This window comes from Anser anser, assembly GCF_964211835.1.
Source record: "Anser anser genome assembly, chromosome: 22".
Lineage (NCBI taxonomy): Eukaryota > Metazoa > Chordata > Aves > Anseriformes > Anatidae > Anser > Anser anser.
In genome coordinates this window covers 3,451,818-3,475,828 of record NC_139743.1, presented here as the reverse complement: position 1 = coordinate 3,475,828, position 24,011 = coordinate 3,451,818, and the positions used below count along the sequence as shown (strand labels likewise).

The 24,011-nt window shown below is 52.1% G+C and overlaps 2 protein-coding genes across 20 annotated transcripts in view; one reads left to right on the top strand and one right to left on the bottom strand.

Annotated features, from left to right (window-relative positions):
• DSCAML1 (DS cell adhesion molecule like 1) overlaps positions 1-3,749 on the top strand; it is a 103,175-nt gene extending 99,426 nt beyond the window's left edge. For all 5 annotated transcript variants that reach the window (XM_083808476.1, XM_083808477.1, XM_083808478.1 and 2 more), the window contains one exon: positions 866-3,749. In XM_083808476.1, the coding sequence (XP_083664602.1) occupies positions 866-1,311 (446 nt within the window). In that variant the 3' untranslated portion in view covers positions 1,312-3,749. The remainder of the gene's footprint in view (positions 1-865) is intronic.
• Positions 3,750-3,889: 140 nt separating this feature from the next.
• CEP164 (centrosomal protein 164) overlaps positions 3,890-24,011 on the bottom strand; it is a 47,801-nt gene continuing 27,679 nt past the window's right edge. For 12 of the 15 annotated variants that reach the window (XM_083808470.1, XM_083808459.1, XM_083808472.1 and 9 more), the window contains 19 exons: positions 23,345-23,561; positions 22,668-22,745; positions 22,278-22,409; positions 21,862-21,984; positions 21,284-21,427; positions 20,984-21,067; positions 20,045-20,113; positions 19,512-19,690; positions 18,946-19,072; positions 18,460-18,527; positions 18,056-18,263; positions 17,512-17,619; positions 16,266-16,380; positions 15,674-16,027; positions 15,151-15,217; positions 14,507-14,629; positions 8,351-13,580; positions 6,999-7,050; positions 3,890-5,285 (listed from right to left, as the gene is read on the bottom strand). In XM_083808470.1, the coding sequence (XP_083664596.1) occupies positions 13,481-13,580; positions 14,507-14,629; positions 15,151-15,217; positions 15,674-16,027; positions 16,266-16,380; positions 17,512-17,619; positions 18,056-18,263; positions 18,460-18,527; positions 18,946-19,072; positions 19,512-19,690; positions 20,045-20,113; positions 20,984-21,067; positions 21,284-21,427; positions 21,862-21,984; positions 22,278-22,409; positions 22,668-22,745; positions 23,345-23,561 (2,296 nt within the window). In that variant the 3' untranslated portion in view covers positions 3,890-5,285; positions 6,999-7,050; positions 8,351-13,480. Of the gene's footprint in view, positions 5,286-6,998; positions 7,051-8,350; positions 13,581-14,506; positions 14,630-15,150; positions 15,218-15,673; positions 16,028-16,265; positions 16,381-16,461; positions 16,548-17,511; positions 17,620-18,055; positions 18,264-18,459; positions 18,528-18,945; positions 19,073-19,511; positions 19,691-20,044; positions 20,114-20,983; positions 21,068-21,283; positions 21,428-21,861; positions 21,985-22,277; positions 22,410-22,667; positions 22,746-23,344; positions 23,562-24,011 lie in introns of those variants that run through there. The other 3 variants (XM_083808467.1, XM_083808466.1, XM_083808464.1) reach the window with 3 other exon arrangements.

The window sequence follows — 24,011 nt, the reverse complement described above, 5'->3', positions numbered from 1 at the left end:
GGTAGCAAATATTGCTTCGTATGTTAAATCTAGCAGAATCTGTCGCAATCATTCCATATCGAGGAGATCGGGACAGATTTTGCCGGATTCTAACAGCCCTAGTGAAATGTGGCCGGATATTGCAGGGGGGACAGATGTGACCAGCTGTTTGCCGCTGCTGGGCTTTGGTTCCAGATGTGGCCAGATGTTCCAGATGTGGCCAGATGTTTGCAAGCTGTACAACAACTGCTGCAGAGGCGGGCCCATTTAGAGCTGCAGCCGGATGTTTCTGGCAGCTGTGCCTCTACCAGACGTGTCCAGATGTTTCCAGATGCTGCACAGCTGCAGCCAGATGTTTCCCAGCATAGCCAGAGGTTTGCAAGATGACCACACACGTTGAAGAAACGCAGCCAGGCGGTGAAACAGGGGGCTCAGCCACAGATAGATGCTAGGCCCATGGGTAAAACCACCAAAACTGGTGTTTTTCTGTCGGATGAGCTTAACATCTGCCAGGTGTCAGAGGTGGAGGCACAAGGACCTTGTTCCTTGGGATAAGGCACTGGCCAGGATGCATTATTGAACACGGAGCACATTTGACACGGTATCGCAGCAGAAACGTTACAGCATCACAGAATGTTAGGGATTGGAAGGGACCTTCCAATACATGGCATCGAATAATGCACTGTTACACTGTGATAACTATTACTATTACAGTCCCTTTTTTATCGCTACCATGTCTATAGTGAAACACGACAGGCGCAGCGCATGCCGCACGCCCCAGCCGTAGGACAGCGCACGCCACCACGTCCCCGTGGCACGGTCCCAGCGCTGTGCAGCCTTAGGTACCCGCACAGGACCTCGCCCTCACCCCCCTTTCCTCTTGCAGGCGACTACTGCAACCTCCCGCTGTACGTCAAGTCGGAGGCCTTCTTCCGCAAGCCCGACGCCCACGAGCCGTGCCCGGTGGTGCCTCCCCGGGAAGCCTCCATCCGCAACCTGGCCCGGGGCTACCACCCGCCCGCCCGGCACCTGACGCTGGAGCCCGGCACCAAGCCCCCGGGGCTGCCGCCCCCCACCTCCGCCACCACCTTACCTCAGAGGACTCTCCCCATGCCCACCCCGGCCGGCACCGCCGCTGCGCCCGCTGCTGCGCCCGCTGCCACCGCCGAGCCCCCCACGGCCGCCGCCGCCGCCCCCGCCGAGCCGCGCGCACCCACGCACTCCAAAGTGGGGGGCTCGCGGGACTCGCTGCTAGAAATGAGCACGTCGGGCGTGGGCAGGTCTCAGAAACAGGGGGCTGGCGCCTACTCCAAGTCCTACACGCTGGTGTAGGGCAGCGCGGGCACCGCCACGGACTCAGCTCCTCCCCGGCGCTATTTCTATTTAAGTCACGGACTTGTACATAAGGAACTCTTTTGTATAAATGAAACTATTTTCTTCTTCTCCAAACAGAAAAAGAAACCAGGGCACAAAGAATTTGATGTTACAGATTAAAAAAAAAATATAATATATATGTAAACATATATATATATTTCACATCATTTTGAAAGGGGCACAAGGAAAGACTCAGCGACTTTTTTCCCTGATCTCGTCGGTGGTTTTTGACAAAGGAACGTCTCAAAGACATTGCATGCTATTTTACTGTTCTGAAAACAACAGGAGTTGCTTCAATTTGCAAATGCTTATGTGTTAATACCTTTTTCTATGAAAAAAAAACCAGCGCTGTGTGCAATAAAGGTTATGTTTATATGTGGGTGTTTCTTAAGTGGCCAGAGGAGCGCTTGGTGGCACTGGGTTAGGGACAGGACACCGCGGAAGGGAAGGGGGCAGCGAGCAGCCTGGGTGCCATGGAGCCAGGGAAAGGCTGGGAGCAGGGTGCTGGGCTGGTACCCCGCAGCAGAACACCCCAGCACCCAGAGCCCCCGGCCAGCAGCACCCGGTCCCCCCTGCACCCAGCCCAGCACGCTGCACCAGCGAGGAGCCCCAGGCCAGCTCGGCACAGAGCAGCGAGCCACCAGCAGCTCCCCCGGGGCACCCAGACCGTGGCGCAGCACACCGAGTGGATGCAGCACACCGTGGTGAGCCCGTCGCAGCACAGCAAGGCAAGAAGCAAGGCGAAGAGCCCCCCCCATGCAGCAACAACGTGCGGTGAAGCGCAGCGCTGCGCCAGGTCGGGGTGTGTGGCAGCACAGCCCGGCACGATTCTGCCCGGCTCCCTCGAGGCCACAGCTCGTGGGGACGTGGAGCATGGCGCCCCATGGCCGGGCTGCACCAGCTACGAGCAGCCGAGCACAGCACAGCATCCTGCTCCAGCACCTGCCCCGATGAGAGCAGCTGGAGCCGAGGCAAGCAGCACGTCAGCACCACCGCCGGCAGGGCTGGCAGCCTCCCGCGCCTGCCCCTGCTGCCCGAGAGGGCAAACATAGCAGAGGACTTATGCACAGGCTTCCCCAAACTAGAACCTCGCCATCCAGGGGAGGTTCTGCTGCTATTTTAAGTCTAATCGGCTCCCTGCCTTTGTTTCCTCAGTGCCTCTAATTTATCAGCCAGTACTTTAAACAACTGTGCACTTCTCCATGCTTGTTATCCGCTGGTCCCATTTCTCATTTCTTCCTTACAGCGAGCAGACGAACTTTCTCTTTCACCTTAACTCACCTTTTTCTCCTTAAAAGAAAAAAAAAAGAAAAAAACACTCTTGAAAGAAATGGTGTTTAACAGTTATAATCAAGTGCTACAGATTTAACTTTGTACCTCTACTAGATTTTTATTTTAAGTGAACGAAGAAATGGGATGTGTGACCGGCCTTGCTGGTGCCATGACCTTCCATCTCAGCTCCCAGCTTGCAGTCCCAGCCCCTGCTGGTGTCGCTGCACCGCTCAGCAGATCTTGCCGTGCCCCTTGGTTGTCTGAGTCAAACAACTCCTTAAACCCAGGGAAGCTGAAAATGCCTTGGCAGTAACCGGGCAGCTGCTTCCTCTTGGGGGGCCCAGAAAATGAGCTGTTAGGACAAGGTCTTGTGCCCATTCTCATCAGTTTTGGTGCTTATTCCGGTAACATTCCGTGCACGAAAAGGGGTTGGGATTCTTCTGCAGAACCTCTTTTTTTTTTTAATGTTAATCCCAAGATCTGGTGTGAATAGGATTTACTTCTACACGTTTTTCTTATTCATTCAACTTTAACAGGTTTTCGGAGACAGGAAAAAAAAAAAAGGCATTTTTCCAAGTTAGCATGCAAGGAGGGCATGGATTTTGTCCAGCGTTTGTACACATAACATGAGCAAGGCAATTTAATGCTGCAGATCACGTTATGCGGCTCTGACATGGTCTCTTAAGACATCAAAGAGTTTATTTGGCTTGCTGCAAGGTAAGTCATCAAGGGACAATACCAGGGAGCCAGAGGCTGGCAGACGTGCAGCGAGCAGTCAGCGGTGACTCGGCCTTTCCTTCGTCCGCAGATTCCCAAAAAGCACCCGGCTGCACCTCCTGCTGCCCTCCTGCCCTGCCCTGCCGCCCCCCTCGCAGCCCCTCCAGCAAACCCAAGGATCCGCACGCAGCGGCCGTGGCTCTGTCTGGAAGCGGGGTCTGTCTGACAGCACCTGCCTTCAACAGAGGGGAACCAGCCCTGCCCCTTCTGGCTCTCCCCACCAACAGGGGAAAGTGTTGACAAGCAAACTAGCACCTTTCTAAGACTGCAAGAATAGTTCAAGTGCATGTTAAACTTCAAACCCTTCTCCTGGTACAGACTTTACATGGAGCCAAGCCTCCCCCCCCCCATCTCAAAGCTGTGTTACAGCGCGGCAGCCATGCAGCACCTCTGAAATGTCAATCCCAGACTTTAAATAGAAGAGGCAAGAAAAGGCAAGTGTGTTCTCAGCTGCGAGAGTAAGTGGATTAGCAAGATAAAAAGAACAACAGATTAACGTGGCTTTATTATAATCGGCTAGTACAGATTTTCTTCTACATCTTCACAAGAATTCTCCACTTTACCTTCCCCAGCACTTACAGACCGTGGCTTTGCGTCATTCATTAACTGAATTCTAACTCCCAGCACTTGACCAGCACGCCACCCCAGCACGCCCTCTGTCCTTGCGAACCTGCTGCTCTTTATTCTCCCCTGGGACGCACCAAAGCTCACTGCTGCGCGCAGCAATGAACCAGGAGCTGAAGAACACAGCTGCTTCAAGCCATGCTAGCCAAACTTTGCCTCCAACAGGAAACAGGCAGCAAACCCTTCCCCCTGAGCACCTATTGTGCCACAGCACACTCAATCTCCTCATCAACCTCCCAAACAATCCCTGGTGTCCCGGTCCTGCTCCTCCCATCTCTGCTTTTATTTTCCCCTCTTTCTCAAGAACTCTGCACACTACGAAAGCCAGTACTCAGAAATAGGTGCTAAAAAAACGTGATCACCTTGGGCCCTGTCCCTGCCAGACCTGGAATATGTCCCTGTTCAACTCATGGCCTGGGTGACGTTTTGGAGCAAAAGACCAGAACGGGACAGTGGCTGGTAACGGGCAGCTGCCCCAAAGCCTGGTGTTAACAGAGGGCTGCCTTGGGAAGGAAAAGCAGGTTCAGCCCCAGCACGTGCAACCACAGGAGACAGTCTCACCCCCATTCCGAAGCCAAGACACCCAGAGCTCCCCAAGAAAAGCAAAAATCAGCTCACACTCAGCACGTGGCACGCCTCCTGCTCCCCTTGCTGCCTGGCAGCACCCCGTTCCCAGCCAGCTTGTAGGCACCGCGTTGGGTCAGGGAAGAAAGGTGTTGTTCCGCCTCGGCTCCAGCTGCAAAGTGTAGGCACAGAGCTGTTGTGAGCAGAACGAGCCCCAGCTGGGCAGCTGGCCGGGCACAACAGCTCTCAGCCGTGCAGCTCCAGGGCCTGCCACCGTGCAGCTGGGGGTGCTGCCACCAGGGAAAGGCCTGTAAGTGCCAGCGCTGCTGGGCACTGAGCTCCCAGCCAAGAGCCCCTTGCTGGTGGTCCCTGGCTACAGGGCAGTGCTGTCTGGGGAAGGAAGGAGCCACCAGGACCCCACCGACCCGCAGCCAACACCAACAGCAGAGCGCCTACAGCTGTGCATGCACCAAGAGCTACGTATCGGGTTCACGGTCACCACGGCCACAAATCTCACTGGGGTACACAACAGACAAGAGGAGGGATGGTGCGGGGCGTGGGCGGCCAAGGCATCTACTTCTTCTCCTGCTTCTGCTGCTGGTACCTCCTGAAGTGGGTCTGGATGGTGACAGCCGCCTTCTCTGAAGGGTCGCTGAAGAACTTGCTCTCGCTGCTGGCGTCAGGGGTGACGTTGCCTAGGATGACAAGCGAGCGTCACGGCGAGCACAGGCGGTGCTGGTGGCCCTGAACACACCTCCTGCTCGCACCAACAGGGCTCGGCCCCCGGCTTGCAGAGGCAGCACGAAACCACGACTCCGCCAGCTCACGGAGAGCAGAGGGAGACGGAGCAGGGAAACGGGAGGCATGGAAAAGCCCAGCCTCCCTGGCAGCACTAAGCCCTCTATTTACACAGCTTTACTCCCCAAAGACCTCAGCTTCCCCACGTTTAATCACCAAGTATGATACTCACTTACTTTCACACACACAAATAAGATTAGAAAAAAAGCCCGGCACTGTACAGCAATAAAGCTCTCATGCTGATAAATGGGAGCCCTCCCCACTCCATGCTTAATGTGGCATTAGGGAAGTATTGTGAAATTCAACAGGAACTGAATCAAAGCCACTCAGCAGTGCTCTTTTAACCAAGTGTGTCACCGCTAAGCACCCCCCGAGCAGCGATCAGAAATCCTGATGCCAGATGCTGCTGTATAAACTCACCAATGTCACCTGAACCCATTTTTATTCACATCCTAAAAGAAATTGCAAAGTAAAAAGATACATAAAAAAAAGTCCACATTGGGAATCGGCTCCCTCCTGCCCTGCTTAACAAGACACATTGTCAGCCGTAAATCCTGCCCGCTGCAAAAATCAAATGCCAGAGGCTGGGGAGCCACTGGGGGCATTTACTGCTCTATGTTTCCAGAAACAAGCCCCCAGCTGTGCGGGCTGCTGACAGCTCTGTGAGAAATGCACCGAGTAAAGGAGCTCGCAGGGCTCAGTACTGGCAGGGCCCATCAATAACACCCCACCGCCAAACCCACGCGAGTGCCGCTGCCAGCCCAGAAAGCCCCGGGGACCTTCCCCTACTTGTGGGGCAGTGAAAGCCCCCGGAGCAGCGGGCAGGTCCGTCGGGGCTGCTGGTTCATTGAGAAGGAGAGCGCCCCGCGCTGCCACAGCGAGGTCTCCAGCTGCTCAGCACCCTGCCCGCTCCTGCCCGCAGCATCCGTCCCGGCCCTGTGCTGCCAGACGTCGCCGTACCTGCCTTTATCCGATTACTGGCCAACCTGCTCTGAGAATAGAAGGGGACAAATCCTATTTGCCGAGCACTTGACTTCAGTAAAGCTGTCGGACTTAGAAAGAAGAGCAGAGAGGAGGAAAAGGGACAAACTCAGGGTGGTTTTGCCAGGCGGAGGAGAAGACGGGGGGGCTGTTCTGGGGACAGCCCAAGCCCTGTGATTCAGTGGGGCAGGTTGCATGGGAGGGGGGAGGCAGGGATCTGCAAACACGCACATATTTGCTGCTCTGTATTCAACTTTGTGATACCGGTGCCTTCACTCAATGATACTCCGTGTTTTAATGAACACGCCACCTTCCTTCCCATGCTCACGCACCCTCTTGGGGGTGGCAAGCAGGGGGCTGTCCCCAGGGAGAACTGACCACAGAAAGTGAAGTGAAGGAAAGGAAAAAAAATAAATAAAGGGGGCAAGGGGGAGGGAGGAGACTTCCCTCACACAAAGCTGACTTCCAAAATACCCCTTAATAATGTCACAGGGACAGATCTTGTGGAAGAAGAGACCCCAGGAAGGACCTAGGTACTGCAGTGCCTGTTCTGTCATGACCCCCAGTCTCACCAAGAGTTTCCCCCTCTGCTTAGACATTCCTTGTCTCCCCACCTGCCCCACACTCACCTTTCTCTCCAGAAACTGAGTAGATGCTGTTATGACGAGAGCTCCTGCCTCTCTGGAAAGGTAGAGAACAGAAATACAATCAGCTCCATCTCCAGGCAGAGGCAGTGGGAGCAGTCCCTGCCAGGCCAGCTGGGAAGCTCTGAGAGGGACAGGGCCAGCTTCCCTGAGCTTTCTGCTACCCATTCCCTTTGGGAACCTTGAAAATACTTACTGTTGTTCCCTTAAAGAGCATTACAGAGCACTGATTAATTAATTTGCATTTGTAAGAAGTCCTCCAAGGAGAATCAGCGAAGAGCTTTGTATCGAAAATCAGATCTGTGCAAGCTGCTGGTAACATCTCAGGGCGCACACTGGCACGGCCCAGCCTCACTAGGTCCGCACTGCAACCAGCACAGAAGCACCCTGGCAGGTTTGTTCCCTCAACTCCAGCCCCCACCGCAATACTGCAGCACCTGGGGTGTCAGGTCTGCCAGGGAATATTGTCAGCCCTGGAAGGTAACAGCTTGTTAATCCGCAAAAGCGGTCCTACCTTTTTCAGCTTGCCCTGCCTCCTGGAATTCCCCCGCTCTCTGTCTTTCAAGGGAAAGCACAGATCTCTCCCCCTCGCCCAAGCCTTCTGTTCTGAGCAGGCAGTTTGTCAGCAGATGTTTGCTGCTCTTCACTGAGCTCTGCCCCAGCCACTGCCCCGGCTGCAGCTCCCGGTGCACGCCAAGCCCCCCCTGACCGCTGCCAGTTCCCTTTGTGCCAGTCGAGGGCCACCCAGCGCTCACCCAGCCCGGCAGGACGCTCGGGGACCTTTCCCTTGCCGTCTGATTCAGGTGTCCCAGGCTGGCACCGCACTGCCAGAGAACAGCCTGGGGCTGCACAAGTCCCCCGCTGTCACCAGCTGGCACAGCACGTCCGAGCAGGGCACCGCACCCAGCGCCTCCCACCCAGCCCCAGCGCACCAGGTGCTGAACATCTGGGGCTGCCACGGATGGGAGCCAGCCCTGGCAGCGCATCGCTCACAGCCAGCGAGGGCTTCATGGAGCTGGCCCCAGGAGCTCTCAAGAGGCAGGCAAGGAGCACGGGGTGTCCCCTCGAGGACAGCTTGCTCTCAGTCCGCAGAGGCCGCCGTGCTGCTCTCAGCAGGCACCCCGCAGGGTTGATAACCCACGGCAGGTCCCTCCCGAGGCAGAGGGAGCAGGAGAGGAGAGATGAGACCTGGAGAGGCTGGGACTTGCTGAAAAGTCACAAGGGCAGAGCTGGCAACCAGGTTTTAAATAAGCTCTGGGACAGCCAGCGAACGAGCCCTCTCTCCCTATCTCTTGCCTTGGCTGACCACACGAGGAAACGAGGAAGGCAGCACTCACCTCGCTGTCCCGGCTGGTGCGGCGGCTCTGCGTCACGCACTGGATCTGCCAGGGCAGGGGCTGGTACACGAGGTAGGGCAGGGGCTCTTCACGGAACAGGCTGGTCCCGAGCTGGATGGAGAAAGGATGTGCAGCAGGTAGGAGGACAGGGGAGAAGCTGATGAGCAACTGAAAGAGCTGCAATTAAACAACACCAAGAGCTGCTCCCGCTTGCACATCACCGGGGATCACAGCCCCTGGTGACCTTGCTAACTGTGGTGATGCTCAGCTGCCCTTCCTGGCACCACGACGATGGGCGATTCCCACAGCTGCCCTCAAAAAAGGGGGTCCTGGACCCAGGAAAGGTACGGAGGTGGAGGATTTTGCTACTGAGCTCTTAAGGGACGAGAACTAAAACTAAGGAAATTGGCAAAGCAAATACAGCCATCACGGGTAAGGCTGATGCCACGTAGCACCGTGTTAAGTACAGGTGGCCCAGACCTCACCCCAGGGTGGTCTGGGTTAGGGATGACAGAAGGATGTGCCCACCAGGGCAAGTACAGAGTTCTCTGCCTCTTCCCCCAGTCCTGAGTTGCTTCTCTAGGGCCAAGTGCTTTGCTACAACGACAGAAACCACAACGTGCACCCAAGCCACCACCGCGGTCAGCTCGTGGAGGACAAACAGAGCCACGGGGTCACGCAGCCACTGCCAGGGCCGAGAATCAGCAGCAGTTCGTGGCACAGCCCCAGCTGTGCTGCAGGGAGCTTGGGGCACCTCAAGCCTGAAGAACCAGCCAAGCCTGGATTCCGCGCTGCCCACAAAATAACACACCCCTAGAAATAAGACAGAAAGCATCAAACCCTGCCTGCTGCCTGGCCAGCCCAGACTCACCTGTCCAAACGCTCTCACCACAAAAAACAGCGCTGTCATCAGGGTCGCCAGCATGGCTGGGATCTCCGAGGGGCTCCCACCGTCCTGGGAAGTCCGAGCTCTGGGAGCGACGCGCAACGGGCTGAGTAGCCGGCAACTGAAACGTCCCCTTCTGCAGCAGGCAGACTCCAAGCCCCTTAATGAGCTTAGGGCTCATGTTCATCCCGGCAGAGTAATCACCCACTGTCCTTTTGCTCTTCTAATCGCTGAATTTCTCCAACATACATGGTGCTGGCATTCCAGGAAAAGCAAATCCTCTTCTTCCCTACGTACATTTCAGGCCAGTACACTCCCACATGAACACAGCCCCCACACCTCAGAGCCATGGCACGCAGCAAACCTCCGCTGCTTGGACTGCTTCTCCGCAGGATTACAAAATCTCCCGTACCCAGTAGGCATCTATATATCAGATGGGATTTGGGGTTTCTCGGGGCCATCCTGTGCTCTCTGCACAGTCGTTACTTCAGGAGTGGGGTAGGGGACCAAGCGGTTGCTCCAGTTATCACCTGGAAAAACCTACAGGATGGGCTCGATTTCTGCACGGCCAGCAGATCCACACACTGCTCTTCCTGTGCCTACTCTGTCCCTCAGCTCCAGCCCTCCTCTCTCCCCCGCACGTGCAGCAGCCATCCTCCTTCCCTCCCAGCTCTCCCTCCGCAGGCAGGCCCAGCTGTGCGCAGCAGCATCCACCCCAGCCCCTCCGCGTGCCCGCGTGCCCCACGCAGCTGAGGACCACGTTTGGCTTTTTGGCTCCAAGCATTTCGTGACCGCCAGAGTCCCCCAGCCGCCAGCCATCTGAACGTCGGGTTTCCAGCCAACAGCACGGGGCCCAGAGGAGTCAGAGCTGGAAGGATAAGGGCACGTGCCGAAAGGCTCTCTCCTCATCATTTCTGCCACCGTCCGTGTTACACGTCTGCAGTCTCTCGGCACTGGAGAGCCCCCAGGCAGGGCGCAGAGGCAGCCTTCACTGCAGTGCTCAGAGACCAGACGAGCTGAGCCTTTAACCGGACCGCTTGAAAGAAAGCCCCAAAAGAGCAAACGTGCACAGCTGGAAGGGCTGGCTACGGGTGTCCCGGGGCTGCTGGAAGGAAGGAGGCAGGGGAAGGAATAAGCGCTGGGAAGAGAAAAGCACATCCCCAATCCTCCTTGGCTGACGGAGGGAACGTTACTCAGCGACCCAGCCACCAGGACCGCAGCAAGCACACCACAGCGGCAGCCGAAGCTCAGCCACCACCTGGGGGAAATTCACGACTGCTCCAAAAGGAAGGAAGAACTCTGCGGCAGCCACCAGCCTGCAGAGAGGACCAGTTCTCACACACCCCGAGTTACCGGAGAGCGGCTCCAGAGCAAGGCCCCATTTTCCACGGGGGTGACCCGGCTCCGTGCCCCACGGATGAGCCCCCGCCAGCCACGGCAGAGCCACGGGGCACCGGGAGAGCCCCTCCGCCCGCCCTCCTTCAGCCCCAGCTGAGCTGGCCTTGGTCTCCTCCGGCACAGCGCCCGCCTTGCAGCCTTGACACGAAGCTCAGGAGGGAGATAACCATTGTAATGGGTCTGGATGACTGCTTTATGAAAAGGGCAGGCTACAAGCCCATGAAAAGCTGTCCTGCTGGCTGAAAGCCCCATGAAGAATTGCTTTTGTAGTTTTGTTTTTAGCTTTCTATCTGCCCCTGCATTTGCTACCGTGGCCAGACACTTAATAGAATAATGGTAATAAAGCTACAGCGAGCTGAAGTGGTCTTGAAAAATTGCCAGAAATGACCTTGACAAGACAAAACATGAAGCAGCCTGGAGACAAGTGAGGGGAAGATGTGAAAGGTAAGTACAAGCTGGCTATCGAGGGCTACAACAGCACAGCTCGACAAGGAAAAAATAAAGCTACAAATGTCACCATCATACAAAACAGGCTCATGTTGATTTAATTTGCTTACAAAACCAGATACAGCTATCACAAGTTTCAACAGGAAAGATAAACGTATTTGAAAACATATTATTGCTAAGGAAGCAGGCATTTCTCCACACTAATCCACGCTTCTCAGGACACAGACTGGGCGCAGCTACGTGGCTTTGCGGACAGTGTCCAAGAGACTGACAACCTCCCCATGCTGCAGGAAGCCAGCACAGCGGGGTTACTACAAAATCAGCTGGAGCTACTGCCATGAGTTCCTCCAAGAGCTGGGAAACTAAAAGCAAAATCCCTGCGGACGGGGATTGGTGTAAATCCGACAGCAGACAGGAAATCTGCGTTTTGATCCATCCCCTCCTACGGAGGAGGGATTCCCCTGGCCAGCTGCCGTTCCCTGTGGTCACCTGAGGTCTCCTCGTTTGTCCAGGGCCAGTACGAGCTGGCTAGGATTTCTTCAGCAAGGACACCAGTGTGACGGGGCCTGCACGAGGACCACCCCTGCTTTGTTAGCAAGCAGGGGGCGAGAGGATCCATGGGGAGGCCTGAAGCCTCTAGTCAGACCCACAAACAGGAGCCTGGCCAGAAGATCCCGGGACAAAGGTGGGAGGAGGAATTCAGAAAATTTTAGAGCCCAGCAAAAAAAAAAGAAAAAAAAGTAAATACAGACATTCTTCTCGAGTTTTAAAACGTTCATCAAAAATATAGTTCTATTTGCATGTAAACATTCCCCTGCCACACTCACAGCATGAACTGTTCCAATGTTGTGCCAGTATACAACAACCAGGAAGCAAAGCAGGAGGGGGAGTTCTGCCTCACTTTGCTGCGCATCATTAGCCACACTGAGAAACACAAACAGCACTGAAGGGTGAAGAACAGCAACTTTACCATCCTCCCTGCATCAGCTGTCTCTAGAGAGAACGACTTTGAAGATGATTTCTCACAGATGGGATCCCTTGAAATGCAGACTTCCTCATCAGACAAAATGGCAAATGGTACAGCATTTTTTAAAGCATTAAATATTTAAAGTCAGCTTGGAGGAAAGACTGACAAAACAACCAAATACCACTTTTCCCACTTAGCAGTATGAAAGCCTCGCCTGACTTCTCCCCACTGGCTCGAGCAGCACCATCTGCCCCCTCGCAGCTCTGCGTTCCGCCAGGGTGCTGCCGCGCTCTGCGTAACGCCCCTCCAGCACCACAAGGACATCCACCCGGTGCGCAGAGCGATGTGCCACCTCCTCGTATCTGAGAGCAACACATCCCAACCCCTCAGCCTTGCTCCCAGCCACGCAAAGCCCTGGTTCGTGGCCTCGGGAGACTGCTCTCCCCGCAGCCCAGCAGAGCTGCTCCAGGAGCTGCTGCCCAGGTCCCAGGCTGGGCACCGAGGGCTCAGGTTTGCCTGCACAGCCCTGCTGCGTGGGAGCAGACCCCAGCTGCCGAGCTCCGGATCCCTCTCCCCAGGGTACGGAAGGACACAGGTGGGGCTTTGTCTCCTCTGAGCATTCACACTAGGCTCAGAGCCCTAACAGCGCCTGCACCAGCAGGAACTGCTCCGTGCTCTCTTGCCATCCCTGCTCTGCATTGCCATCAGCACATTTGTAATACATGCGACGAGCTCCCACAGCACAGCTATGCTGTGCAGTTCTGGCCAGCCTGGCAGAAAAAGGAGGAAGCAGGGAGCTCTTTTCTAGAAAATCTGCCATGAAAGCCATCCCTGGTTTTGTTCCTATTGCTTCCATCCCAGAAGACAGGAACATTTTGCAGAGAGTTACAATCTACTATTCCCCAGTTATACCCCCAGACTCTACCCGTTTTGCTGTTCGTTCTCCCCTCCTCATGCACTTGCCACAAAAGCCAGATGACTTGGCTCACCTGCAATTAAGCATTTGTGGGGCATCAGCGTGGGCTCATTTCCTGACACATTTCCTCCAGCAAAGTCTCAGACAGATTCACCTCCTCCCCCTTGACCAGTTACTCAAAGTCCTCCATGATTCACAGCTCTGCTTCATGATTGCTAGAATACTAATGAGAGAACTGTTGATTTATTGAAGCCCTGATATTTCACCACTGGATTAAACAGTCTATAAAGTATATTTGGACACATTACAGGATTAGAAGAATCCACCTGGGAAGTTCACTTCCTCCTTCCTCCACTCTCTCGTAAAGAGACTTTATTTCAAGGGCAGAGCACAAAGAACAGTGTTGGCTCTGACCAAACCCCAACAAATTGTTAGGGGGACTACACAGGCCCCAGCTACCACCTCTCCAGGTCCTGCACCCCGAGGCTGAGGGCTGAAAATGCCAAGTCCCACCTTTCAGTAATGGTACACTTTTATTTGTCTGTTTTCATCCAGTCCGAGCTGAAGTAGGCTGGGGCTGCTGGCAGAGGGCTTCTGTGCACCTGGGAAGAGAGGTCTGGCAGCTGGGTGAAGGAAAAGCGAGGCTTACACAAGGGATTAGCACGCATGAGCCAGGAGGCAGGACACGTACTGAGGGGCAGGAACCAGCCTTGCGCACACGTGCTGTCTTTAGCCTGCTGCATCCAAGTCAAATGGAATTAAAGAGGGATTATGGAATTCAAAGGAGCACCGTGCTCAGGACAGCGTGCGCTATCAGAGGCCCTGAGGGATTTGCTGCTAATATCAGTGTACACTGCAAAGGAGATACTTTCAGCCCCAGCATAATGCTGTTACAACACAAACCTGGAAACACTCCCATTAATAGCACTGCGAGGTTCCACTCGTTTGATCCAACCATACGCAGCTGGATGCCTCAGAAAACTGAGCTGGACAGGCTGAGCCCGGACCCTCCCTGCACGGCCACGTGGCCACCCCACATGTCAGGTCCATGCGACTCTTGGCGAGCCTCAGTTCAGGCACCGCCACCTCACCAAGGTGCTGCACCACACACGGAGCTGCCTCCGCTGTGCCTCATGGCTCCCTCATTGCAGGCGGCCTGCAGCAAAACCACTGACGCTGGCTGGGATTGTACCACCAGCACCAGCACCATGCCCTGCCTCCTCCTCCATTCTGCACTTCGTTTTGTTATTTATTTATTAAATTCTCACATGAGCTCCAGCTGCTGTGTATCACAGAACAACTGGGGACAGGGAGAGAGAGACTCTCAGTCAAGTACAGCTTGAAGATGGAAAAAACAGGTCACTCGTGCTGTAACTACTAAACAACATTCTTTTGCAGAACTGGACACTAAAATAGAGGCTAAGGCTTTGAAATTGCTGTTCAGTGCTTTAGAGCTCCTGATTCACTCACCTCCTGCTGTTCCCTCCTACCTGCTGCAGGAAGCTGGAGTGCAATTAGAGACCAAACTCAGGCAAAGGATACACCTTTGAATCCCTCTTGAAGTCTTCTAGCCATTTCTTGTTGGTCTCAATCATACCTTGAATACTCATCTTGTCTGACTCACAGCTCTGGAACTGGGAGTGCTGGAACAGGCGAATCTGCTCACTGTTGTCAGAGAGAGAAAGACGATGGAAATGGGAAAAATGCCTAGACAGGAACAATCCTAGAGCTGAGAAAAAGTGAAGAACCTCTACAGAAAGAGCCACGGTTAGCAAGAAGTAACTTCTTATTGGCTCCAAACGTTCTGTCCAACCACATTATGGAGAAGACCTGCAGCAGCCACCCACTTTGGTCTGTGCAGCATCAGAAAGGCTCAGGTGGTAGCCTCCAGGATCACCTGTCACAGCAAAGCCAGCCTGAGTTCCACTTGGCCCATGGCTGGCACCCTTGGATCCTGCTCCTTTAATTAGGGTTAGCAGCACAACTCTGCAGGAAAGCTGCTGTTACAAGGCAGTGCTGAGCACGTGGCAGTGAATTGCTAACACTATCTAACTTACCTGCCTCATAGCCAGCTTATTTCATATAACAAGGTAGGTAAGAACAAAATCCTATCTGATCTATAAATTATTCCAGAGAAGTAAATGCAGCACAATGAAACACGAACACTTGAGGAAAAAGACCCTTACTCTGCAGGTACGTATCCCAGCTTGTTGTCCAGAGTACCGGAACTTCCGCTGAGTGATGGGAACCCACCTGGAAAAACAGACATTAAAAACAGGTCCCCCTGATCCAAATCAACAGTCTTTAAGCCTGGGTGCATTTGCTTTCTTGTGTTATGGACACGCTATCCCTACAAGCTGAGCCACCAGCCAAGAGCATAGTGGTGTTAAGGAAACTGAGATGGTGAACCTATCCCCAGTCCACAGGGCACTTCTAGGGGAGCAGGTCTGGTTTCTCTTTTGCTCACTTCTTTAATAACTTTCCTTCTGCGTACATCAGAACCTAAACTGCTCTGGAACCAGAATAACATGGTCAGCCATATGTTGCACTGGGATGTTCTCATTCTTGATCTCATTAGCACTCTTCCTAAGAGCACCACCAGCTGATCTGGCCTTATCAGCACTGGCATGATGAGCTGATTAGAATTTGCAGGACTGAAATCAAAAGTTGTAAGCAAACAAGTAGATGGATTAAGGTTATAAGACCTACCTGGGAAGTACTTGTGCCACTTTTCTGCCAGGATGCTGTCCACTGTCTGCCCGGCTGTGAAAGAGCGACTGGAGCTCAGCCCAGTGCTCCGGACCCACTGGTCCACCAGAGACACCCCAGCGGGGGGCACCAAGGAGCCACCTGCCTGAAGTCCTGCCAAGGATGCATACGTAGAAAGGGGGACACCACTGGAGGGCACCTGTGTCGAAGTGAAGAGTGGAGACTGGCGGTTGTTCAGAGAGCTCAAAACGCCGAGGACCCCATTCAGTTCTCTGGTGATGTGCTGCAGAGAGTCTGTCAGGCATTGGATCTTGTCCAGCTGTGGGCCAACCTGTAGATCCGTTCTCAAGTCAACTAGCAGAGGACAGAAGGAATAAAGGGATCACTGGGAAGGTGAGGGAGACGCTGCCTCCCTGGCAGGAGACTCACTTTCTGGAGTGTTTCACTGAGCTGAGTTTGATCAGTCTCTTTAAACTCAAATGAGCACAAGTGAGAAAAACATCAGGTACATCAGAGAGGCAAGAGGGAACGGCAGACACTGTTTAAAGCATTATACATCGGGTACAGCGTACCAAACCAGTCAGGCACTTACATTTAGGCTGACCTAAGCTTGCACTGGACATGCTGTTTGTGTCCTCAGAGTTGCTGAGATCAAAAGTCACCGTCTTCTTGCATGCAGTACTCTTCAGTGTATCTTCATCTGAAAGCTGATCAGAAGAAGGGAAACGTTGCAAATAACACCTGTTGTTCTGTCCCTGGAACAGCAAAGCCATTGGAATACTGCCTACAGCTCATCTACACAGGCTGGACTGCACAGTCAGGCACAGACCACGTGAAGGTAGAGATATTCATCCTCGGTCTCCAACAGCAAGATCTAAAAGAAAAAAGACTGCCTGGTCTCTGGAAGAAGCTGTGCATGCACTGGAGGCCAAATTTAACAGTCGTATGAACTGGCCCTTCTAGGCAGAAGTCAAAGTGTTTTGTGCAATAAATATGCCTTATAATTCTTGCATGGCTGGGTTCCCTCTTTGCACCAACAAGTGCTTAACCATCTAAAGCAATGTACACTCACATTTCATGCTGCCCTAAGGCTACATAGTCACAGGCACAGCTGGACAGATTCTAAGGCTTGCATTGAACAGGAAAGCAGACTAGATCCTAGCTCACATGAGGTGACCTGCCCTTGTTTTCTCTAGGCAGAACTCATGCAGATTTTTCAGGTTGCTTTCTGTATCTACTCTGCAGTCATACACTTAATAGTGAGTCCAGATGTCTTCAGCAGAGGGAAATATTTGCCACCTTGCCCAAGACACGAACAGCTAATAAAATATATAACAATTCTAATGCAAGAGTTTAGTTTATATTGTAGGATACTTCAGCATATTGGTGTTAACATGCATTTGTTTCTGGCCTAAGAAGATCAAAGGCTCATTCAGCAGGTTTTCTCCAGCCAACTTGATCCCTGATGCCGGCAACCCTGCCTGGCAAGCTGCCATCAGCCAGAAACTCACCATCCCAAGCCTCAGCCTACGTTTGTTCAGTTGACTGCAGACCTAGTGAATCATGTGGATTATAGCCTAACCAGGTTTGTCATTCTCTCCGGCTCCGTGACCAGCCTATTCTCTCCTGCAGTTCTCACAGACACACCATTCTGCTCTCAAAGAACGTGTTTCTAATAATCCAGCTTCCCTTGCAAACACCAGTCTTCTGCCACCAGTTAAATAGCCCCCATTTGTACCAAAAGCTCTACAGAGACTCCAGCACAGGGGAGGAGGTCAAGAGCTCTGGGAACTGTGGGAGTGCAGTTGGGCAGGTCCAAGCAGGATGCTGGTGCTTACCTCCTCCAACAGCGATGACTCCAGCTGGCTTAGTTTCTCTTCCTTCTTCTTCAGCAGCACCTGTCCTTTCCGCATAACTGACTTCATCTTGTCCAGCTGCTTTGCTTCCTGCAGGGGATCAAACAGCCAAGCCAAGGAGGAAAATCTGCTTTAGTTGTCATGATGACTTTCACTGTCTTGCTTCTGCTCAGCACAGGAAATCGTGCTGCTGGAATAAAACTGCTTCCAAGTCTTCCAGAGCATAGGGAAATGAGTATACAGAGGGGAGAGCACATGCCTCTGGCAAGTTCACCCCAAGGAAAAGGAGGTTTCAATTCCTAACGCTGCATCCAGCAGGGTCAACAGCTTTGCAGCTATAGTCTGCAGGTAGGAGTGTTCTGGCAGCAAAGGAAATTATCTTTTCCCTGTCTTTAGTTGGTATATCAGCAGAACTGACAAGTACTCTGGAATCCCTTTTCATGCAATAGTTAAACCACTGCAGAGCTACAGCTGCAAACTTGTACTTAGTGATGGGATGGATACCTGCCAGCGCCCAGTGACTCACCTCTTCCAGGTTCTTGCGCACTCCCTCCAGGAGCTGGGAGCTGTCAAGATCCTGCACCACCTCTTGCGCTTTCTGCATATCTTGGTGCCACTGCTGCCTGGCAGCTTTCAGCACCGTGTGCCTCTTCCTCATGGAGCGGGTCTGGCGCACCAGGAATTCCTTGGCATTCCTAATGGAGATCCCTTCGGCAGAGATGTAGCTTCTGACACTACAAGAAAGAGACAGGTATGCTCCTGGCTTTCTGTGCTCTCTGTTCCATCTGGCAAGCCTCATGCAGCTCCCTCCCCAAAAATAGATTGTCTGCGTAAAGCACGTAAGCTGAAGCAAAAACATTTGCTTGTAAAACCCAAGAAAAGAAAAAAACAATACCCATTTTCTGAAGTAGCTGGTATACAGATACTCACTGATCAAATTGCAAGTTGCTGTCCTCGTGGCTTTGAGAAGGTGGGGAAGCAGACTCTCTGGATGAGTGCTGAGGAGTTGAAACATTTCAAAAGCTAATAAATATGTATGGGAAAACAGAACCCCAGGGCCCCCCTTAGAATCAAATTAGGGGCAAAAATTCTGGATGAAATCACCATGTTATCACCCTGACCCGAGATCAGTGCTGGAGATATTCTTTATGTGATATTTTAAAATAAGTAATAAGGACATATCCGTCCCTGACTCAAGTCCTGCTTTTGACTCCAAGGACACTCAGGTATCCCACACTCCTTTCCCCTAATATACAGAAAGCAACAAAAAGTACAAAACACTGATCTCTCATGGTAAAGAAAACGCATCATTGCATCTCAAATGAATTCAGGCAGAAAGAACCAAAGTTGGGATTTTCCAGGAGTTACAGCCTCAAATCTCACAAGGCAAATGACTTTGCAGCCAGCTTTACTCACAGCTTGAATAGTTTCTCTCAGGTCTTCAACATGGAGCTCAGCTTTCCTTCTTGGAGACTCCACGCTTTCTTCTGCCTCCAGTTCTTTCAAAATCTCCTGCTTGCTCCTGACAGCTGCCTCAAGCTCACTGTCACATGAAAAGGTAACAACGGCAGCAGTTGGTTAGACTGCGGGTCCATCTAGCCAGTAATCTACCTGCAAGCGTCCAAAGCAACCTCCAGTTTCCAGGAAGGAAAGGACCAGATGTGCAAGACAAGCGGGAACACAAACATACTGATGACAGGGATTCATAACAGCTTACAGCAGCTGTGTCTCATACAGTTTCCCCCACACAGGAACAGACACAAGTAAGAGACTTCACACTACAGCAGTTGGCAGATACCGACTACTAGATCCAGGGCTGGGGTACATCAGACAATGGAGGCTATCAAGCTGAATAACCAGTAAGACAAGCTTCTGCTGCCCCTGGCTGCTAAACACAGCTGAACCGTTCATGCAACACCTCCAGACAACACTGCTATCAGGTAGAATTTGTACACTAAAGGAAATTTCTCACACACACACACCTGATACGCTTCTGCAGCCTTTGGCTTCGGGTCTGCAACAAATCCACCTGGGCCTCCAGCTCAGACTTCTGGTCTTGGAGCTCTTCAAGAGACCTGCGCAGTTGCCGGATGGACTCAAGAAGGTTGGTGTGCTCCTTCCGATTCTCCTCGAGGCGGAGTTGAGAAGCTAAAGCAGCTTCCTAGAAGCAAACAAAAAATCCCCCAGACTTCCCTGACAACAAGTGAAAGCGCAGAGTGTGCAAGAGACTTTTGCTATCTGCACAGTTCACAGGAGATCCCAGAGCTACAAATGCACAGACCACGTGCCCTCCTAGGGGAACAAGACTGTCTTCTCTTTTTGAGAAATAGCTGCAAGCTAATCAAACTCCCAGCAGGATGGCACTCCAGGCTGAGGCAAGGTGGCAGGGAGGGATTTGCAGACTCACAATTAAGGAGCAACATAGCTTGCTTTTATAAAGCCATGGTTCTAGCGTGCCCACTCTACCCTCCCCAAAACAAAAGCAGCACAGCTCCTCTCCAGAGCTAAGACATACATCTCTTTCTAGCTCAGTCCGTCTGTCTTCATCCAGCAGCTGCTGCCTTTTCTTCCTCAGAGATTCCTCCTAGATATGGTAGACAGCGTAAGTGTCAGAGCATGGGGATGGCAGCAGAGGAGACTGCTGATGCTCAGCAGTTTCAAGACCATTTCAAAATACCTGAGCATTGTTCTGAGTTTTGCTTTATCCCATCCCATTCCCTTCCCTTTAACTTCAACAACAGAAATACTTGTAGGAATATTTCATTATATTTGCTAGAAAAATTTGTATTCCTGTGGAAGGAACATCCCCCTTCTGTTCAGCTGTGAGAGCATTCAAGGCACATAGCCATTTCTGCAGCACCTCACTTTGCGAAGTTTACGGTTGCATCCAGCATTTCTCTACCTTTTCCCTTCCTCACTCCGGTGCTCCTTGGAAAGGAAGGGCTAACAGAAGCAAGCCATTGTAGCAGGATGGGACTTAAGAGATTTGGCACACAGAAATATCAGCCAGTGATTTTTGCCAGCTCCACAGCAACATCTGGAGTGCCTCCCCCTCCCACTCTTGTGCCCAAGATTGAGAAACACTCTTTTCCTTTTCATCACAAAAGAAAGGAGGAGGTAAATCAGGAAAGGTTTGTCTGAAATCTAAAGTGACACTGAACAGGACATGCTGCCATGAAAGGATTTTACGAGCCCTCTGTCACAGCCACATAATGCCTCCCAAGGCAGGAGAGTACACCCAAAGCACTGACTCTCACCACAAATCCCACTAGCCATAAGGCTGTACCGCTAAGAATGCTTAGCCCTGCTCTGACTCACAACAGAAGTTTTAACCTGTAATTTGGACGGTAGCTAAAATCCTGGCTGATCATTCCTCAGAAGTCACCCATGAGGAAGCAGCCAGAGGAGCAGCTCAGGCTAGGAAATGTCCGCAGGTCCAACATGGCTGACTCACCTGGCTAAGAAGCTGCACGGATCTTGCTTTGACATTCTTTGCACGTATTTCAAGCTCATTTTCTGAATCCTGTAGTTTTCTTTCCTGCACAGAGATGTCAACTTAAAGAGAGAACGACACAAGTTCCTCACTCACCAGGCAGAGTTCTGCCACCAGAGGGAACGGGGGAAAAAAAATAATGGGAAATTGTGACCTGCCTCTTGTATCGCCCTTGGTTGTAGAGGGTGATGCACTGAGGTGTCACAGTACCCCGGCCAACCCAAAGCAGCCAAGCCACAAAATGCTAGGCAGTCTCCTCACCTTCTCCCTATGCCTATTCTGCAATAGGGTCAGCCGTTCATCCAGCTCTGCCTGCAGAGCTTTCACCTCCACTTCATGAAGCTGTCGGAGGCGTGCCATCTCACTTCGCAGGCCTTCAAACAGTTCTGCTCTTTGCTTTCTCTCCTGTTTGTTACAGAATACAAACAAGAAAAGTGGCTGAGTGAAACACAGGGTTCTGCAGCGAGCCCCCATGAACACGCAGGACACACACCCTCTGGAAAGCCATCCCACAACAGCTCCTTAGCAAACACCAATTTAAAAGCAAGATTAAAACCTCTTGCTTATAGGCGCAGCATTGTTAAGAGAACTGGCCCTTCTAGGCAGAAGTCAAAGCGTGCATGGCTGCACAGAATGTTTTGACAGGTTAACCTTACAACCTGTCCTAAATTTGCTTTACATAGTGGCACCAACAGCCAGTTCTCTTAAAACAAAGGAGATCCCCCAGTTTTTTGGGTGGTTGAGATAAGCAGGCCTGGCAAGCAGCAGTGCCAGCCCAGGAACAGACCGACTGAGCCATTACAGTGGCCTCCCAGTTCACTGCTCTCCCCCAGCAGTACCTCCTCTTCATACTGATCCTGAGTCCTTGCCAGGACCTCCTGGTGCTCCTCTTTCATCCTCTCCATTTTCCTCTCATGGTCTTTTTCCACTCCCTGGCGTTTCTCTCTCATAAGCTCACTGAGCTGCAATGACGACACAAAGAGGTTTCACCGAACCACTGCATTGCACTGCAGTGGCTCCCCAGGAGAGCAGCTTCCCACATGAGCAGAAAGACTGAAGTTCAGAGTACCTTGCGAGTAGGATCAGGCCATGGCCTGGACAGTAGAAAGCAATCACCCCACTGAGATGAGATGGTGCAGGAGTTCCCCTTCCCTGGATGCACCAGTCACCCTTGGGCAGGGGACTCGGCATCTCAGACCTCAAAGCTCCAAGGAGAGAGGGTGAAGAATCGTCAGCATCCAAGACGAATACTTGCCTCATGTTCATATGCCATTACTTGATATGCTTTTTGCTGCATTTTCTGCTCTGCTCTCTGCAAGTCTTCACGCAGCCGAGTCTCCTTACTCCTCTGTGCCTCCGCTGCCTGGGTTTGTAAGCTAGAAATGGCCTGCCATGAAAACCACCCACAGAGACTTGTCACCCTTCTGACAAGATCCATTTAGTGCCACCCCACAAAGAGCAAACAGCATGGCAAGAACCGGTGTATACAGTCTCACCACCCCCTACTTGGAGCATGTCCAAATGCTGAGCCAGACCAGAACCATGTTTAGGAAGTGGAAAAAACTAGTGCCACCCGCCCTGGCCACATTTGGAGACACTGTGGGAAGGAAAAAACAATTTACATTCTAGGGACACTATCTTTTACCTTTTGATGCTTCTCTTCTGCTGCAGATTTCAGCTGCTGGAGTTCAGTTGCAAACTGTTTCTCCAGCTCCTCTGTTGCCTACAGGAACACGAGCAAAACAATCTGCTGGAAAACCTCTATTTGTAGGGACATGCTGTGCAAGATGTTGTTGCAATTAACGTCTATCCATAAGCATCAAAAAAGCACAACAGTCAACCCCTTTCAAACCAAGTTACATACAAGGTGCTTTTACTCTGTATGTGCTTTCCCTCCTAGAAGACCTCAGTGGATCTCAGTCATGCTGTGCTATGCTGGAAGAATTACAAACAGCCTCCATTCAAGAACCCCAAGCTTTCTGGAGGACTAAAGTAGCAGCCAAAGAGGTATCCCAGCCTGGTAAAATAGTTTGCTTTAGCTTGGCAAAGGCACAGTGTTCTTCCGCTCTTCTGCAGATGCAATGTGGCCACTTAAACAACCATTACTTAATCACCATTGTAATAAAAATGGGGGAGTACTCCTCCTCAGCCCAATCATACCTCCAACAGCATGCCAAACATCTTTTCTTTGTGTTTTAACTGAGTCATTATTAAAGCACGTGAAGGAGTTATTTATTCTCATTTAATTTTAGCATTGCAATGCAAGCCAGGTCAGCATAAACAGCATGGGTCTGACCCTAATCGGTAACAAACAAGTCTCACCTTTCTCTTTTCTGTTTCTAATCTCTCCTTAAGCTCCCTCAGGAATTGTTCCTTCTCTTCTTCCAGCCTGACCATCTCTTCCTGTTGAGCTTCCTCCATTTCCAGCTTCATTTTCTCCAAAACAAGTTGCTTCTTCCTCTCCAGGCTCTTCTTCTCTGTTACCTGCAGAGATTCCCACTCTTCTCTCAATTTTTGCAGCATGAACTCTTGCTCTGCCCTGGCAGGTTTGCAACAAAAAGAGAGACAGAAGCAGGTCAGAATTTGGTACTTTTAACACTGTGCTCCATTTAGGAACCAGACCTAAGAAAATACACTGGTACAGGACAGGACATGCAAAATCCAGAAGAAATGGAGAACCAAAGCACACTTTGATTCACAAGCGTATCAGCTAAGGTTTTGGAAACAAACAGCAGAGCAATCAAGTAGAGACGTATCTGCCAGCCATTACGGCCCATCAGTTTCACCTCCAACCAATACTCCGCTCCCCAGCACGTACAGCATCACAGTTAGGCCCTCGTACTTACTAACCAGGCCAGGCAGCAGCTATGGGAGGCTCAGGCTGGCTAGTACTTCCTCTGCATGGTTGCTGGTGGCATGCAAGATGCGTCCCTCCCAAACCCCCCGAGTTTATATCCCTAGGGATGATAGCTTCCTACTATTTGCAGGA